A 20,288-nucleotide genomic window follows, 5' to 3' on the forward strand; every position below is an offset into this window, starting at 1 on the left:
GTTTTCAAAATGAGGGCAATGCAATGATCCAGCAATCCCACTTCTGGGGATATATCTAAAAGAACTGAAAGTAGGGTCCCAAAGAGATAGCTGTACATGTTCAGAACAGCATTATCCACAATGCCCAAAAGGCAGAAGCAACTCAAGTGCCCATCAACAGATGAATGGAAAAACAAAATGTGGTGTATTCATACAAGGGAATATTAAATCAGCCTTTGAAAGAATGGAAATTCTGACATATGCCACAATATGGGTGAAACTTGAGGATATTATGCTAAGTGAAATAATACTTTATGAATGCATTATGAGAGATACCCAGAGTAGTAAAATTCATACAAATCAAGTCTGATGCTGCTCGCCAGTGGCTGGGAGAGAAGAAATGGGAACTGTTATTTAGTGGGTACAGACTAATTTTTGCAAGATAAATTTTGGTAATTTCTGGAGACTGTTTACACAACTATGTAAATATATTCTACTGAACTATACACTTAAAAATGGTTAAGATGCAAAATGTTATGTGAGGTATATTTTACAATTTTTTGTAATCACAATTTTTAAAAACAAGGACAAAACCCAGATTCCCTAGGATGGTAAAGAGGAAGATCGTAGGAGTACTTTTCAAATCCTGCTCCTCTGCTTGCTCATGTGAAAGACAGGAACAAGAAGACTACTTATTTCACAGGTTGTGGTAAAAAAATAAATAAATAAACGAGAAAAAATCCATGTAATGTGCTTGGTGCTGCCCAACAGAATTGGGCACCTGGGAATATCTCCTGCTCTCTACTGGAACAGCTTCCAAGTTGCCACGATCCTCTTCATTCAGTCTATGCCATGGGAACAGAGGAGTCAGATGGACACACTCTCAGGAGAGGGGCATCTTAGAAGACAGATGCCCCGTGGGGGAGCAGGAGATTATTTAGAGTGACAAGTAGATACTACTTGCGTTAACGTTTTATTTTCTCAGATACGGAAAGCTTACAAAACAGAGTTCACATATGCATTTAGTACCAAATAGAACCCAACCATTTCTTATTGCGATAGCTTGTAGATTCACATGCAGCTGTAAGAAATAATACAGAGCGCCCTTGTATACTTTGCCCAGCTCCCCCCAACGGTGATATTTTGTGAAACTATAGTATAAAGTCATAACCAGGATACTAACATTAATACAATGTACAAAACCTTATTCATACTTCCCCAGTTTTATTTGTACTCAATTCTGGGTATTTATTTTACCACCTGTGCAGGTTCAGGTACCCACCACCACAGTCAAGATACAGAGCAGTTCGAACACCATAAGGATTCCTCATGCCGTATTTTGTATTAGCTGCTCCCCTCCCCTATCCCTAGTCCCTGACAACCACTAACCTACCCTCCATTTCTAAAATTCTGTCATTTCAAGAATGTTATAGAAATAAAATCATATAGTAGGTGACCTTTTGGGATTGGCTTTTTTGCCTCTCAGAATAATTCCCTGGATATTCATCCAAGTTGTACAGGTATCACTAGTTTGTAGAACCCCACTATTTTTTAAAATTGGATAATGCATTACTGCCTGGGGGGAACCAATGTTTCAGAAATTTTATGCAGTAAGAGTCCTTTTTTTCCTGGCCAGTTTCCACTCAAATTCCCCACGATTCTCCCTTTATGGGTCAACTGTTACCCTTGTCACAACCTTCATAACCACAGTTACAGAAAGGAAGCAGGTCAAAAGAACAACGAAACAATAGGGAAATCACAGCCTTGAGGTGGAGAGGAGGGATATATAAAGAGTGCAAGCATATAATGCGTTTTACCTATGCGTCTCATTCTCTCCTCCCAGTAATTTTGTAAAGATACACAATACATAACTCCACTTTTAAGTTAAGAAATCAAGGCTTAGATAAGTTAAACGATTTGCCCAAGGTCACTTACCTAATTAATAATAGTACCAGTATTAGAATGTGAGGGCTGTTTGACTTCAAAGCTATGTTACTTTCCACAATACTAGGGTATGAATTAAGAAATTTATTTCAAGTAAGTTGTAACATAAAATTATACACAAACCAAAGCCTCGGAAGTCATCTATAATTTAGACATGACTAATGAAAATTAAATTGTTACTACAACACAGGTTACTTCATTTTTAGAAATGAAATGTCACTAAAAATTTTTGAGTCTCTGATCATCAACAAGTAAAATATTTTTGTCAGTTATGTTAAAAATCTTCTCCTTAATATTCACATAATTTCATTAATATATATATAGTACCTTTTTTTCGTATTGCCACTCCCTCTCTTACCCAAAATTCAACTAATTTTTGGAAAAATGAATCCAAAATATTACCTGTTCTAAATCAGGAAATGAATCAAATCACTCTTACCTCCATGTTCCTCTTTTTCTTAAAACAGCTTTTGATTAAAGTGACAAAAATCGACGAAGGGCAAAAAAGGAAGAGGAAGAAGAGTATTTTGTCCTTTAAAGGGGACAATAATTGGGCAGGGGAGGAGAGGCCATTTCTTAAACAGCCTTGTAACAGCAATAAATGTGCTGGACACCCTCAACAACAGTGATGCAAAAATGAATAACCCAGGTCTCAGGTCATCCAAAGTTCCCAGCTTTTCATGACAAATAGTCATTAAATAAACAGTTACAGAGAATGTGACGAGGACGACAGGAGTGTGCTCTGTGTTTGTAATATAAAAGAACAAGAATTAAGTGATGGCGATAAACTAGTGGCCTCTTTGATCACCAAGAACCCTCCACAAACGGAGACTCTACCCCCCAAAAAAGAGCACCTGGAAGTAACTTCAGTGTTTTGGATGTTTACATAGTGGTGAAGCATCTGTTAGGTACTTTACTAAATCATCTAAGATTCAGAGATTAAGTAAATATTTAAGAGTCTCAAAACCACTGTATTAGTATTTTTGTGTTAAAAAAAAGTTTGTATATTTGGCATTTTAGCTGTTCATAATGCTTATAATGGCTATTATTAGAAAACAGGTCAACGTTTTGATTCTAGTTTAGAGTCCTTAACTGAGTAATTGATTGAGGCTTACAATTTTAAGTTAAAAGTTAATAAGTCCAGCAAGGGAGGGGCGCCTGGGTGGCACAGCGGTTAAGCGTCTGCCTTCGGCTCGGGGCGTGATCCCGGCATTGTGGGATCGAGCCCCACATCAGGCTCCTCCACTATGAGCCTGCTTCTTCCTCTCCCACTCCCCCTGCTTGTGTTCCCTCTCTCGCTGGCTGTCTCTATCTCTGTCAAATAAATAAAATCTTTAAAAAAAAAAAAAAAGTCCAGCAAGGGAAAAGATGGGGTTTTTTTTTATTCAAACATTTATTGAATTCCAAACACTATGCTAACAACTAGGTTACTAGAATAAATAAAGTACAATTCCTGAACAACTCAACATTTTTTAACTGGAGACAGACGCTTCTATAAATAATTACAACTTTTGTGACAAGTGCTATACAGTATAAGGCACAGCAGTGGCACCAAAAGGAACAGCAATTAAATAAAGAACGCAGAGCCAAAACAAAGAGTCTAACAAAGCAGCAGCAGGAAAAAGTATTTATAAAACTGACATCTGAAAACTCAGACTCCTGTCTGTGACATTCTTACCTGGGCACTGCCACCGAATCCTCAGTAGTCATGAGTCCTAGTTGACCGTCACTCCCTGCACCCCAAGAAAACAGCTGGCCCCGGTCACTGAGGGCCAGACTGTGCGACTCGCCACATGCCACGTGGACAATGTGCTGATCTGCCAAAGCTCCAATTTGCTCTGAAAGAGACCAAACCGAGGAGGAAAATGTACAGCCCGGAAACAGGAATCACACAGCTGCCTCCTAGGCAGTTTTGGTTTTCAAAAAGAACCACTAAATCCGTATATTTACAGAGAATATACGTTTTGCACATTTTTACAATTATCAGTTTAGACCCCAGCTACACTGGGGAGCATATATGCCTGCAGCAGCACATACATCCCAGATGTTCCCCCACGGGACTGGTGCTTCTCTCCAGGGAGAAGCCTGAAGCTTTACTATTTGGAAATATTGAACCAGAGATGCCCGAGTGTGAGTGAGAATGAGGCATATTACTTAAAGCAGCGGGACTGAGTAAAATTCTGCCTGGCAACAATAAGACTCCTTTCCCAGAGCCCTCCCTCCCTAATCCAGAAAATACCTTTCTCCCCGAGGTTCCAAAACACAGCCTCACACATATCTAGCCAAGAAAAAGGAGGATTTCTCTGAGAAAAAGGCCCAAAAGAGAAGATCCACAGATACGGACATCTGTGGGTCCCCCGATGAAATGTCCAGCTTTGTGTGAGTTAACACGCCTTGCCCTCACACAGCCCCACTCACATTTTAGAGCCACACTCTGAAATGTAAAAGGCTGGCCAAGGATTATCACATATGAGGAAAATGCTAACATGAAAGAAAAAGAGCAAAACAAACAGAAAATGAACTCAGAAGATAAGGATCATGCTGGGAGCAGAAAAAAAAATTAAGTTGTTAGAGAAATAGAAGAAGATAAGAACCATTCAAATGTTTGAGGAACAAAATCATCTTAGAAAATGAAAATATGGTTGCAAAAATTTAAAGAAAAAAACCTTTCAAAAGCAGAATGGGAAATTAGAACTGAAGAAATTCCCACAACTATATGGTCAACTAATCTTCAATAAAAACAGGAAAGAATATCCAATGGAAAAACGACAGTCTCTTCAACAAACAGTGTTGGGAAAACTGGACAGCAACATGCAGAAGGATGAAACCGGACCATTCTCCTACACCATACACAAAAATAAATTTAAAATGGACGAAAGACCTAAATGTGAGACAGGAAACCATCAAAATCTTAGAGGAGAATACAGGCAGCAACCTCTTTGACCTTGGCCAGCGCAACTTCTTACTAGACCCGTCTCCGGAGGCAAGGGAAACAAAAGCAAAAATGAACTATTGGGACTTCATCAAAATAAAAAGCTTCTGCACAACAAAGGAAACAGTCAACAAAACTAAAAGGCAACCTACAGAATGGGAGAAGATATTTGCAAATGACATAAAGGGTTAGTATCCAAAATCCATAAAGAACTTATCAAACTCAACACCCAAAACCAAACAATCCAGTTTAGAAATGGGCAGAAGAAATGAATAGACATTTTTCCAAAGAAGACATCCAGATGGCTAAGACACACATGAAAAGATGCTCAGCATCCCTCAGCATCAGGGACATGCAAATCCAAACCACGATGAGATACCACCTCACACCTGTCAGAATGGCTAAAGTTAACAACACAGGAAACAAGTGATGTTGGCAAGGAGGCAGAGAAAGGGGAACCCTCTTCCACTGTTGGTGAGAATGCGAACTGGTGCAGCTACTCTGGAAAACAGTACGGAGGTTCCTCAAAAAGTTAAATATAAGCCCACCCTATGATCCAGCAGTTGTACTACTAGGTATTTACTCAAAGGATACAAAAATACAGATTTGAAGGGTTTACATACTCCCTGATGTTTACAGCAGCAATGTCCACAATAGCCAAACTATGGAGAGAGCCCAAATGTCCAACAACTGATGAATGGATAAAGAAGAAGTGGTATATATACATAATGGAGTTTGTATAATGAAAATCTTGCCATTTGCAATGATGTGGCTAGAACTAAATTGTATAATGCTAAGTGAAGTAAGTCAGTCAGATAAAGACAAATACCATATGATCTCACTCGTATGTAGAATTTAAGAAAGATATGGGAAGGGGGAAAAAAGGAGAAAGGGAAACAAACCTTAAGAGACTCTTAACGATAAAGAACAAACTGAGGGTTGATGGAGGGAGGTGGGTGGGGGATGGATATTAAAGAGGGCACTTGTTGTTATGAGCACTGGATGTTGTATGTAAATGATAAATCACGGAATTCTACTCCAGGAACGAATATTGCACTGTATGTTAACTAAAATTTAAATTTATTTTTTTTAAAAGATTTTATTTATTTATTCGACAGAGATAGAGACAGCCAGCGAGAGAGGGAACACAAGCAGGGGGAGTGGGAGAGGAAGAAGCAGGCTCATAGCGGAAGAGCCTGATGTGGGGCTCGATCCCATAACGCCGGGATCACGCCCTGAGCTGAAGGCAGACGCTCAACCGCTGTGCCACCCAGGCGCCCCTAAAATTTAAATTTAAAAAAAAAGAATTGAAGAAAATTTTCTAGAAATAGAACAAAAAGTCAAAGAGCAAAACAGAGGGGGTAAAAAAGAAAGAAATGGGGTTATTTCAAGAGGTCCAATAATGGAAAAATAAGAACTCCAAAAAGAAAATGGGGAAAATGCAAGGTAAAACATTTCAAAGAAGACACAAGAAAAGTTCTCATAAGGACTTAAATTTCACATTGACAGGACCTATGGAGGACTCAGAATAATGACTGATGAAAGACCTGCTTCAGAACACTTCATCTTGAAATATTAGAACACCAAAAGAGACTCTAGAAATTTCTAGAAAGGAAAACACTTTATATATAATAGAACAAGGATCAGAATGGCATCAGATTTCTCAGAAGCAATACTGAAAACTAGAAGACAATGGAGCAATGCCTTCACAATTCTGAAGGAGAATGGTTTTCCAACTGAGAATTCTATACCTAACTAACCATGAATCAAATATGAGAAGAGAGGGAAAAAGGATTAATTTTCTGACATGTAAGGCTCTCAAAATATTTTATCTCCAATGCTGCTTCTCCTCAGAAAGTTACCATAAGATAACACTTCGTAAACACAGGAAGATTCATGATCCAGGAAACAGAAATCTTACATAACAAGCGGTGAAGAACATTTCCAAAACAGCTATTATGTAGCAGGCCCATGAAACAAAGTTGAAGGAATGTCTCCAAGGTGAAAAGTAAAATACAATCTGATGAGTTTTATATTGTTATGAGTTTTACAGTTCTGTCAGAGAATACAAAGGTTACAATGCAAGAGAAAAAAAAAACAAACAAAAAGATATAATTAACTCCAGAAAACACATAAAATGTTTTATAGGAAATAAAAGCAATCATTGAACACAGAACCATAATAACCAGACAAATATAATTTACATAATCAAAGATTTAATTGTCAATTGATTTAAGGAATCAACTATTTGGGAAAGGATGAGTATCTAGGGGTGAGGAAGAAGAAAGAGTAGATGGAGAATATAAAGGAATACTAGTCTTCCCCAGTGTCTCTACTATGTCCAATGCTAAAAAAAAAAAAGAAGAAAAAAAAAAGAAAATCAAAAATAGCATTATAAGCATGTCATTTAGAAAAGGTAAATATTAAAAGAGCGAGCTAAAACTATTGATAGAAATGGTCTCTGCTAGTGAGACTGCAGCGTGGAGACGGGAGGCAGGAAGCTTCTGTTTGACCTAAAGATAGTTTGTATAAATATATTACTTGGAAACAAAAGCTTTTTTTAAAACTAAGCAACTGAAAATATGCTCATGTCAGAGAAATCTCCTAAAAGATGCTTTAACTCCTGTAGTTCCCATTGCCCAACTTCTTTAACCTCTATTCACTATTAGACCCTATATCCCAACTCAGCTCTGCCTCACGCACTAGGAACAGTCCTGTCTTTATTTTGGAATAAGGTAAGAAACTTCTACTGAAGTACCTCGGGTGATTCAGACTCTACTCCTCTGACCAAATATCTACCTTGTACCAGAGTTCCAGGATTTGGGCAGCTTTTATGTCCTCCTGGGCCTGGGTACCTGGCCTGACACCTCAGCCATGACTTAGGCCTGGCCCCTAATACCTGACTTCTTATGCCAAACATTAGCCTTTCTTGCCTGGACGTTAGCATTCAGCCTAACATGACACTAAAAAGTTTCTCCACTGTCTGACAGGACACTCTCTACCTATCTGCCACTATCTTCTTGCCTCAGAACCTGTCAATAGCATCCCTCTTGATCTTGTTTACCACAGCTGAACAGCCTCAAAAGGGCATGTCCAGATTCCAAGTACCATTTACTCCTGATCTGGTCAAACCTAAGACAAACCAATTCCTGTCCCATCATGTATTAGCCATCAAAACAGACATCAAACCACCACTGCCACTACTACAAAACGTGTAGCCCAAAAGGCAATGTTCGGTAATGCAAAAATTTGTGAAGAATCAAACCAGTGACTGTACCAAGTCCAACTTATTTTATCTCTTCTAGCCAGAAAACTAAGCTCATCTGATTCAGACTGGGGATCTGTTACAGTGAAATTATAATCCCTCTTCTAGAATCCACTCCCTAGGTCAGGCCAACGTGGGAATGAATGCTTCATTCACACCTCTCCCTGAACACTCCCCTGCTCCAGTTGGGACCGTTCAGGCTTGCAGTGCACATTTTCACATGCAGTCTCTCTGGTTCATTCTGTCAAGACTCTATGCTATATTTTGCAGATCACGACAGAACCTCAACCCACACATTAAAATAATTAAACACACTGAAGAAATATTTGGCATTTTTCTGAGGATAAAAGTGTATTTTCTCTCTGATCCTCTCATAGCAACCCTTTAAAGTCTTTAGCAATGTTCTCAACTCTGAATGAGCCAAGGTAATAGGGCAGAACAGTGGCAAATGTGGAGTGCTGCTTACAGCAAGTCAGCAATTCAACTGGACTTACGTTATTACGATTATTTCTACTTGGTTTTTGAGCTCACTGTAATTTTTCATGTATTTTCAGGTTAATAGAAAATTGGGCATTAAATCATCAAAGGGTGACAACAGAGAAGGCTGATACGAGCCTAGAGGGTAGACGCATGATGCCAACACTTACTTAATCCTGCGACAACCCTGTGAAGCAGGGTTATAATAAGCCCCAGCTCAGAAAACATACATAATTTGGCCAAGATTCACAACTAATGAGTGGAGGAACTAGAATTGGATCCCAGGTCCTTCTGACTTCAGAGCCCATTATACCCACTAGGCTGTATTATTCTGTCATAGAAAAAGATTAGACAGATATGAAACTGGTAAAAGCAACACTGAGGTGATTAGCCTAGATATGAAAAATGGGAATTGGACTTTTTCCTCATTGTTCAGATGAGAAATATATTCAATTGTTTGCAGTTGGATGGAAAGCATAGAGAATATACAAAATTAGTGCTCAGTATTTGCTACTAAATTTTCAACTAATAAAACCATAAAAAATTAAATGTCAGCAGTTGGTATGACAAAGGGATTAAACTCTCATTACTTAAGTGTCTCCTTTCTGAGTGTCCCCAAATTGTCTGCTCTAAGATTGCACTTGTCTTTAATAGTAGAAAACAAAAGACAGGGCCATCCTGTGAGAAATTTTGTGCTTTGCCCTGTCATCCTGTGGGTTCTAAGTCCTCACATTCACCCAACCCTCATTCCTGTTTCCCACTGAACTCACCCTAGTGCACATGCTGCCTCTTTCTGCTACATTCTGCTCTCCCCTGACAGTGTTCCCCCGGTACTATCAACCCATTCTGAAGGGTGCAGCTGACTTCTACTGAAGATTTGGGATGAAGGAAATAAACATTATCTCAGCAAACCGTTACTCGAAACAAAATACTATCCAAATTCTCCTGCAGATCCCAAAAAAGAATTTCCTAGTGCCTGACTCTCCTCCTGGAGTCCCCTGTCTTCCCACAACATAACTAGGCTCTCTCTCCATTGTTTGCTTCTGTATCTGTCTTGTCCTAAGCCATATTCCAACTACTTTCTCAATTATTCTCATCTAAACATTTGGGGGAGGGGGAGTCTGGGCTATGCTCACTACAGTCTCAACTCCATAATACAACTCACAGTTTCAAGTGATCCCCCCATAAAAAAGATCTCTCCACAAAAGGAATTATATCTTGTTTCTGAGCCAAGACACTCAAACCAGAGTCAGTTTTTCAAAAACAAAATTTTTATTTATTGTACAGTAAAACTGATCTTATATACAAGTCTATGAATTTAAGCACATGTCACAAAGAAGATATGGAACAGTTCTATCACTCCAAAATAGTCCCTTGGTCACACCCTCTCCTCATCCCTAACTCCTGGCAACCACTAATCTGTTTTCTAGCACTATAGTTTTGTATTTTCAATACTGTCACATAATGGAATCCTATAATTTCTAACCTTTCAAGACTGGATTCTTTCACTCAATATAATGCCTGGAAGACTCATCCAGGTTGTAGCATGTATCATAGTGTGTTCCTTTTTACTAGTGGGTGGTACTCCACTGTATTATGGATGTACCACAAAGCACTGTTCCCAGCTTTTAGCAATTACAGAAATGCAATAAACATTTCTGTACAGGTTACATTGTGAGAATATGTTTTCATTTCTCTGAAATACATGCCCAGAGTAGGTATTTTAAACTTCTTAGATTATTATTTTTGAAGTCAATGTCTTATATACAGCACATGGTTGGGTTATTTTTTAAACCTAATATAAGATCTATATTTTGATTGTTTTGTTTAGACTACATTTAATAAAATCATTGATATATTTGGATTTTTGACCTACCTTTTTATTATTTGTTTTCTGTTCGTTCCCTCTGTTTTTCATTGCTCTTTTTCTTCATTCCTGTCTTCATTTGCATTATTGAAATACTTTCTAGTATTCTATTTTAATTCATTGTGGGTTTTTTTACCATATCTCTTTGTATAATTACCTAAGTGATTGCTCTAGGGATCACAATATAAATAATTATCTTTTCAGAGTCTACTTAGAATCAATACCATTTCAAGTAAAATGCAGAAACTTTACCACTATATAGGTTCCTTTATTCTCCCCACCCAAGCTACAGCAGCCTTCAATAGCACATCTGCAACACTTTGAGAACTCTATCACAAGGTTATAATTTTTGCTGTCAATCAGAATATTTTAAGGAACTCAAGAAGAGAATAGTTTATTATATTTACCCATATATCTACTATTTCTGTTGCTCTTTATTCATTCCTGATGTTCCAACATTCCTTCTGGTATCATTTCCCTTCTGTCAAAATAACTTCCTTTAGCAATTGTTCAGTACAGGTTTGCTGGCTATGAATTTTCTGACTTTTCCTTCATCTAAAAATGCCTTTGTTTCACATTCATTTGTGGAGAGTGTTTTTTGCTGAATACAGAATTCTGTGTTGACTTCTTTTCTTGCAGCACTTTAAAAGTGCTGTGCCACTTAAGGCCTCCATAGTTTCTGGGGTAAAATCTGTAATGATTTCAGTGAATATTCCCCTATAGGTAATATGTGCTTTTCCCCTGGTTGCTTTAAGTATTTTCATTGCCTTTAATTTTCAGAAGTTTGATTATGATCTTCTGGGTGGGGATTTCTTTCAGTAAATCTTATTTGGGTTTACTGCACTTATTAAATCTGTTTATGTCTTTTGCCAAATTTATAAATTTGTCAGCCATTATCATTTTTAGCACCACATCTTTCTCCTCTCCTGCTGGGATTCCCATGACATGAACATCAGACCTTTTGCCCTTGTTCCACAGGTCCTCAGAATCCTGTTTAATTTTTTCCCACAATCTGCTGTTATTCAGACTGGGGAATTTCTACTGGCCTATCTTCAACTTCACCGATTCTTTCCTCTGTCCTCTCCATTCTGCTATTGAGGCCATTCAATGACTTGTTTATTTTGGCTATCTTATTGGTTCTTCTTTATATCATCTATTCCTTTGCAGAGAATTTCATTTTTCCATTTAGTTCACAAGAGTTTGAGCCAGCTGGGTGGAACATTTGTATAATAGCTGCTTTAAAGTCTTCATCAGATAATCCCAATACTGATGTCGTTCCAGCATTGCATCTTCTGATTGTTCCTTATTATACTAGTTGAGTTTTCCTGGGTTTTTTTAAGATTTTATTTTTACTTACTTGAGAGGGAGAGCAAGAGAGAAAGAGGGAGAGAGTGTGCGCCCGTGCACACGCAGGAATGGGAGGAGCGGCAGAGGGAGGAGGAGGAGCAGGCTCTCTGCTGAGCAGGGAGCCTGATGCGGGGCTCAATCCCAAACCCTGGGATCATGAACTGAGCTGAAGGCAGATGCTTAACCGACTGAGCTACCCAGGCGCCCCTTTCCTGGGTTTTCATATGCTGAGTGATTCTGGATAGTACCATAAATGTTTTGAGTATTATAAGACTCTGGGTCTTATTTAAATCTTCTGGAGCATGTTGACAATTGCATTGTAGTTTTCAAAGCTTCTGCAATGCCCTTCAAATTTGTGCCCTGCATGCACCACATAGTGGCCAGTCTGGAACACAGGTGGTGGTCTATGTGTTAGTTTGGTTCTTAGCGTCATTTATATGCTAAGTAGGGTAAGATCCACACACAAACAGCTCAGAGATGAGCCCAGGAGTTCATAGATGACTACATGCAGTTGCTTTCTCAAGCTCCTCCTTCCCTGAAATCTGTGAAATATGCATGACACTTTCAGGTTTCTTGGGGCTCCTTTCCTAATCTCTAGCCTATACACTGTACTTCCACAGCTGTACCTGCCTCTGGGGCCAAATGGCAGGAGGACCAGAGGGGGTAAATGGTGAACTCAATGGCAATCCAGTGGTACTTTCAATTCTGGTCTTCTTTCCCAATCCACCTGCCATCATTTGCTTTTCAGAGCCCTCAAATAGCTACTCCATGCATTCTATCCAGGTTTTAGAGTTGCATTCAGCAGGAGAGATAGAAAAGAATGTGCTTACCCCATCCTGCCTGACACTGGAAACCCAGAGCCAGAATTTTAAAATAATGTTTTTTTCTGTATATGTGGGCTTTTCATTTTGTTTCTGTTTGTTTTATGTTTTGGCTAATCAGAGAAAGACCACAAACTGTCTTTGTTCAACCTGGCTAAATTAAAAAAAAAAAAAAAAAAAAAAGCACAGCTCTCCCACAAATGCTCCAACTAAAATTATATTTAACCTTCCTCTACAGTGAATGGCTGGATTCTTGGAGACAGGCAGCATCTCTGAGCAGCTGATACTTCATTTAAATTATCCAGGAACATCAAACACTTACTTGCTTAATTCTATGTATGACTCCCAAGTTTAAACAATCATTAAACCAAATCTTTTCAACTAAAGAATGAGAAAAAAAGATCAGTTATAATAGAGTTCAAAGTAGTATTTCTCAGTTCAGAGACAGGTAACTTTATCTTGGGCTTTAGAGTTCATATACAACCCTATCCACCAAAACAATAACAATAACGATGACAACAAAACCACTTACAGGCTATAAAGAATGTTTCTGAGAATATTTTCTTCTCAAAGCCATAAATTTCAAATTACCATGTATGCTTTCAGATGCAATAAACCAGATACACTAAGGCAGTTGGAACATATGGAGGCCTGTCACAGGCAATGGGAGCGGAGAAGATGGTGTTTGTGAGTCACTGGCAATACACTAGTCAGAATAAGATCAGCTGCAGTGACTCAGTTATTTTCAGGAACTCAGAATGGTCAATCATGGCATAATCTGATGCTTTAAAAGGATTTGAATAGAGAGGCATAGTTCTGGTCCAAGATGGCAAGGTAGGAAGACCCTGAACTCACTTCCTCCATAGAACACACCAAATCCACACCGATTTATAGAGCAATTCCTCCTGAGGGCTGACCCAACAGCTTCAGCACATCAAAAGATAGACCACAAAGAGAACAGCAAGAAGAGAGGAGAGATGGTAACAAAGGGAACCCCCATCCCAACACTGCGAACTACAGTGGAGAGGGATAGTACTGAGGGACCATGGGCAGATCTGTCTATCATGGGGCACAGGAAAAAAACCACAGTTTGAAAGAGCAACTAGTACATAAAAGATCCAGCTCTAGAACTCCACCAAATGGTGGAGGAACTGCTGGAACTCTCTCCAGGTCTGAGGGACTGGAGAACACCATGGTTTACATTCCCCTTCCACCTTGAAAGCATGGATGAGAATACGGTCCAGGCACCTTAAGTGGCCTAATGCCTCATGAGCCCCAGGCCCCTAGCCCACACCAGCCCCAGCCATCCCACTAAGGTGGCCCCAGCATACAATACCATCACACCCCTGGTCAGTGCTCACTACACCTCCAGCCATCTCACCAAGGTGACACAGGCACAAAGGACCCTAGAACACTCCAGGCCTGCACCACTTTGGCTTCAGATGGCGTGGCTAAGGTTCCCCTGATACAGAGTGCTCCAACGCATGCTAGCTTTGGCTCTGGCCACCCCAACAGCACACCCACCACATTGAACGCCCCAGAACCCCAGTCCATGTCTGCCTCAGTTCCAGCTGCCCTACCAGGGCACCCTCTACATGGAATGACCCAGGAACCCACAGCCCATACCCTGCCTTGTCTCCACCCACCCCACCAGGATGTCCCCTGTATAGAGTGCCCTGGGACATCCTGGCCCAACATTAACCTTGGCTCCACCAGGGCACCCCCTTATGCTGAGCACCCCAGAATCCCCCAGCTTACACCCACTTCAGCTCTAGCAAGTCCTGCCAGGGCAACCTCTATACAGAGAAACCCAGGACAACATAACCACACCCAATTCAGCTCTGACCATCCCACCAGGGTAGCCCCAGCACAGAGCGCCCTTGGACTGCAAGCCCATGCCAGCCACAGTTTCAGCCGGACAGGCAAAGTCACCAGGCATACACAGTCTACACAGGGGATGACCATACACAAGGTCATTCCTTCAAGTTCAGGAGAAGTAGCTGTTCTGCCTAATCCACAGAAACAAACGCAAAAGTCAAGCAAAATGAGGAGATAGAGGAATATGCTCCAAATGAAAGAACAAGACAAAACTTTAGAGAAAGAACAAAATGGAGATAAGCAATATGCCTGATAAAGTGTTTAAAGTAATGGTCATAACGATGCTCACTGGACTGGAGAGGAGAATGTATGAACTCACTGAGAACTTCAACCAAGAGATAAAAAATATAAAAAAGGAACAATGAGAGCTGAAGAATACAATAATTGAAATAGAAAGTACACTAAAGGGAATCAACAGATTAGCAGATGGAGAAGAACAGAGCAATGACCCGGAAGACAAAGAAATGGAAAGCACCCAAGTGGAACAACAACAACAAAAAGAATTTTTAAAAATTGCGGAGGAGTGGGGGGATGTGCCTAGCTGGCTTAGTTGGTAGAGTATACGAATCTTGATAGGGGGGTTGTGAGTTTGAGCCCCACACTGGGTGTAGAATTTACTTTTAAAAAAGTGGCTACTTAATGCAGCTGATGTTCTATTTGTTCATTATAACAACTTCTCTGAGTCTATCATTAGCTGCAGGGGAAAAAAAGTAATGAACACCATCACCATTAACCAAGTTTGGTCTCTCTGTATTCATATACAATAAAACTGTTACTTCAAAAAAATAATAAATGAGGATAGGTTAAAGAAGAATTTAAAAAATACATGGAAACAAATGAAAATGAAAACACAATGGTCCAAAATCTTTGGGATGCTCTGAAAACAACTCTAAGAGGGAAATGTACAGCAATGAAGGACTACTTCAAGAAACAAGAAAAATCTCAAATAAACACTACACCCAAAGCAACTAGAAAAAAAATAAACAAAACCCGAGGGGAGGAGAAAGAAAGAAAATAATAAAGATAAGAGCAGAAATAAATGAAATAGGGGCGCCTGGGTGGCTCAGATGGTTAAGCTTCTGCCTTCAGCTCAGGTCATGATCCCAGGGTCCTGGGATCGATCCCCACATCGGGCTCCCCTGCTCGGCGGGAGCTTGCTTCTCCCTCTCCCTCTGCTGTTTCCCCTGCTTGTGCTCTTTCTGTCTCTCTCTCTGTCAAACAAACAAATAAAATAAATAAAATCTTAAAAAAGAAAGAAAGAAAGAAAGAAAGAAAGAAAGAAAGAAAGAAAGAAAGAAAGAAAGAAAGAAAGAAATGGAGACTAATAAAAAAAATAGAAAAGATCAATGAAATCAAGAGCTGGTTCTTTAAAAAGATAAAGATATATCTTTAGCCAGACTCATCAAGAAAAAATAGAGAGAGGACTCAACTAAATAAAATCAGAAATGAAATACAAGTAAAAAGAGACACTACAGATACACAAAACATTATATGAGACTATTATGAAACATTATATATCAAGAAATTGGACAACCTAAAAGAGATGAATTCCTAGAAATACACAATCTTCCAAAGACAAATCAGGAAGAAATAGAAAATCTGAATACACTAATTACAGGCAAAAAATCTGTTTGGTAATAAAAAAAAAAAAAAAAAACTCCCCAAAATCTGCCAGGGCAAGGCCAAGACTAGCTAGATTCACAGGTGAATTCCACAAAACATTTGAAGAGTTAATACCTATTCTCCTCAATCTATTCCAAAAAACAGAAGGGGAAGGAAAGCTCCCAAACTCATTCTAAGGGGCCAGCATCACCTTGATTCCAAAACCATATGGATACTACAAAAAAGAAGAAAACTACAGGACAATATCCCTGATAAAAAACAGATGCAAAAATCCTCAACAAAACATAAGCAAAGTGCATTCAACAACATATTAAAAGGATCATTCATCTCGATCAAGTGGGATTTATTCTAGGGATGCAAGGAGAGTTCAATATGCACAAATCAATCACTGTGATACACCACAGCAACAAAGTGAGGGATAGGGGTGCCTGGGTGGCTCAGTCGTTAAGCGTTTGCCTTCGGCTCAGGGCGTGATGCCAGCATTCTGGGATCGAGCCCCGCATCAGGCTCCTCCGCTGGGAGCCTGCTTCTTCCTCTCCCACTCCCCCTACTTGTGTTCCCTCTCGCTGGCTGTCTGTCAATTAAATAAATAAAATCTTTAAAACAAACAAACAAACAAAGTGAGGGATAAAAATCCTATGATCATCGGGGCACCTGGGTGGCTCTGTCGGTTAAGCATCTGCCTTTGGCTCAGATCATGATCCCAAGGTCCTAGGATGGAGCTCCTCACTGGGCTCCCTGCTCAGTGGGGAACCTGCTTCTCCCTCTCCCTCTGCCTGCTGCTCCCACTGCCTGCACTCTCTGTCAAATAAATGAATAAAATCTTCAAAAAAAATCATAATGATCATCTCAAAAGATGGAGAAAATGCATTTGATAAAATTCAACATCTGCTCATGATAAAAACTCTCAACAAACTGGGTTTCCACGGCACATACGTCAACATAATAAAGGCCATATATGGCAAAACCACAACTAACATACTCAATGGTGAAAAACTGAGAGCTTTTCCTGTAAGATCAGGAACAAGACAAGGATGCCAACTCTTGCCATTTTTATTCAACATAATACTGGCAGTCTTAGCCACAGTAATCAGACAAGAAAAAGAAATAAAAGACATCCAAATTGGTAAGAAGAAGTTAAGCTGTCACTACTTGTAGATGACATGATACTAATACATAGAAAACCATAAAGACTCCCCTCAAAATAATAAATAAATTCAGTAAAGCTGTGGGATACAAAATTAATATACAGAAACTGGTTGCATTTCTAAACACTAATAACAAAGGTAACAGAAAGAGAAATTAGAACAATTCCATTTAAAATTGCACCAAAAAGAATAAAACATCTAAGAATAAATTTAAACAAGGAGGGGAAAGACCTGTATTCTGAAAACTATAAAACACTGATGAAAGAAACTGAAAATGACACAAACAACTGGGAAGATACTCCAGGTTCGTGAATTGGAACAATATTGTTAAAATGTCCATAACTACACAAAGCAATCTACAGATTCGATGCAATTCCTATCAAAATACCAACAGCATTTTTCACAGAACAAGAATTTTTATGGAACCACGAAAGACCCCAAATAGCCAAAGCAATCTTGAGAAAGAAGAACAAAGTTAAAGGTATCACAACCCCAAATTTCAAGAAAAACTATAAAACTGTAGTAATAATCAAAACAATATGGTACTGGCCCAAAAAACAGACACATGGATCAAGAGAACAGAATAGAGAACCCAGAAATAAACCCATGCTTATATGCAGTCAATTTAATCAAAGGAGGCAAGAATATACAATGGGGAAAACACAGTCTCTTCAATAAATGGTGCTGGGAAAACTGGACAACAACATTCAAAGAATGAAAACAGACCACTTTCTTACACCATACACAAAAAGAAATTCAAAATGGATTAAGAACCTGAACATGAGACCTGAAACCATAAAACTCCTAGTAGAAAACATAATTTCTGTGACACTGGCTTTAGTAGCACTTTTCTACATATGTCTCCTAAAGATAAGGGAAACAAAAGCAAAAATAAACTATTGGGACTACACCAAAATAAAAAGCTTTGCACAGCAAAGGACCATCAATGAAACAACAAGAAGCAATCCACTGACTGAAAGAAGATATTTGCAAGTGATATATCCAGTAAGGGGTTAATATCCAAAATATATAAAGATGGAACACTATATCAAAAACTAATGACGTACTGTATGGTAAAAAAATATATATGTATATATGTATATACATATATATATATATATATAGAGAGAGAGAGAGAGAGAGAGAGAGGGAGAGAGAGAGAGGGAAAGAGAGAACTTATACAACTCAATACCAAAAAAAAAAAAAACCCCATAAATAATCTGATTAAAAATGGTCAGGGGACCTGAATAGACATTTTTCAAAAAAAGACCTACAGATGCAAACAGACAAATGAAAAGATGCTCGACACCACTAAATATCAGGAAAATGCAAACCAAAACCACAATAAGATATCACCTTATACCTCAGAATGGCTAGAATCAAAAAGACAAGAAGAACAAACATTGGTGAGGATGTGGTGAAAAAAGAACCCTTGTGCACTACTGGTGGGAATGTAAACTGGTGCAGCCGTTGTGGTAAACAGTATATGGGTTCCTCAAAAAATTAAAACAGAAATTCTATATGATCTTATCATTCTGCTACTGGGTATCTACCCAAAGAAAACAAAAACACTGATAAGATATATGCATCCTATGTTCATTACGGCATTCTTTACAATATCCAAGACATGGAAGCAATCCAAGCATCCATCAACAGATGAATGGATAAAGAAGATGTGGTATATAGGTACTAGGGAATATTACTCAGCCATCAAAAAGGGTGAGATCCTACCACTTGTGACAACGCTGATGGACCTAGAGGGCACAATGCTAAGTGAAATAAGTCAAACATAAATACTGTATGATTTCCTTTATATGTGGAATCTAAAAAACAAAACTAAACTAAAAACAGAAACCAATCAATAAATACAGAGAACTGGTGGTTGCCAGAGGGGAGGGGTAGAAGGATGGAAAATGGATGAAGGGGAGTGGGAGATAACAGGCCTCCAGTTATAGAATGAATAAGTCATGGGGATAAAAGGTTTTGTGTTTCTACAAATCCTGAAGGAATAGTGTACACTGCATTAACAGAAAAAAATTAGAAATAAATTGGGATTATATGTTACGAACAGAAATATGCAGTCATTAAAAAGGCTGATATAGATCAGTATAAACAATCATCATAAAAATATTTGTGAGGCATTAAGTGGAAAAGAAGGTTACAAAGAAGTAATATGATATGACTACATTTTTTTTTAATTACATTGATGTTTTAAATACTGGAAGGATATATTTCAGAGCAATAACTGTTTTTTGTTCGGGGTGGTAGAATTAAAGAGTCTTTTTTATTTGATTTTTTATAGGCATTTAAATTGTGAGCAATATACATGCACTATTTATGTAACATGAAAAAAGTTTAAAGTTTTTTTTTTAAAGATTTAAAGTTTTTTAAAGACTCCTTACCACTTCCCTGTCCTATTCACATTTTTTTTTCAACAATTCAAATCCTTTTCATTTAATGGGATTTAACAATAAGAGACCATTTCCAAGCTTGCAGGTTATTTTTCCAATTTTAGACTGTGTGCTACGTTATAAACAATAAATGTAAAAATGTACAATCATAATGCAAGATCAAATGCTTCTGGAGGGGCTCCCTAAAGATACTTAATCCCACTGATTTTTACAGACGTGGATAAAATTTTATCACAGCAGGCAAAACATCTCTGTATTGAGATCTGTCTGCTTTATTTTTAGATTGGCAGTCTTCTGTCCATTTTTTTCTTAAAAACATATGTGTGTGTAAAAACTCCAATCAAAGGTAGACTGTATTGATGTCCAAGACCCAACTATATGCTGCCTTCAAAACACCCACTTCAAATATAAAGACACAGAAAAATGAAAAGTAAATGGATGGGAAAAGATATATCATACTAACACCATCAAAAGAAAACTGAAGCAACTATATTCATAGCAGGTAAGGTGGACTTCAAAGCAGTGAATATTATCAGGGATAAAGAATGACATTTCATGACACTGAAAAGAAGAATTCATCAAAAGACCTAATAATC

General features: G+C 38.5%; 1 protein-coding gene across 8 annotated transcripts in view; it reads right to left on the bottom strand.

Annotated features, from left to right (window-relative positions):
* HERC3 (HECT and RLD domain containing E3 ubiquitin protein ligase 3) overlaps positions 1-20,288 on the bottom strand; it is a 128,986-nt gene that overhangs the window by 63,836 nt on the left and 44,862 nt on the right. For all 8 annotated transcript variants that reach the window (XM_045791782.2, XM_045791757.2, XM_087863992.1 and 5 more), the window contains one exon: positions 3,602-3,761. In XM_045791782.2, coding sequence (XP_045647738.1) covers positions 3,602-3,761 — 160 coding nt within the window. The remainder of the gene's footprint in view (positions 1-3,601; positions 3,762-20,288) is intronic.

The sequence above is a fragment of the Ursus americanus genome, chromosome 8 (genome assembly GCF_024610735.1).
Source record: "Ursus americanus isolate L20-20 chromosome 8, mUrsAme1.1.p, whole genome shotgun sequence".
In the NCBI taxonomy this organism is placed as follows: domain Eukaryota; kingdom Metazoa; phylum Chordata; class Mammalia; order Carnivora; family Ursidae; genus Ursus; species Ursus americanus.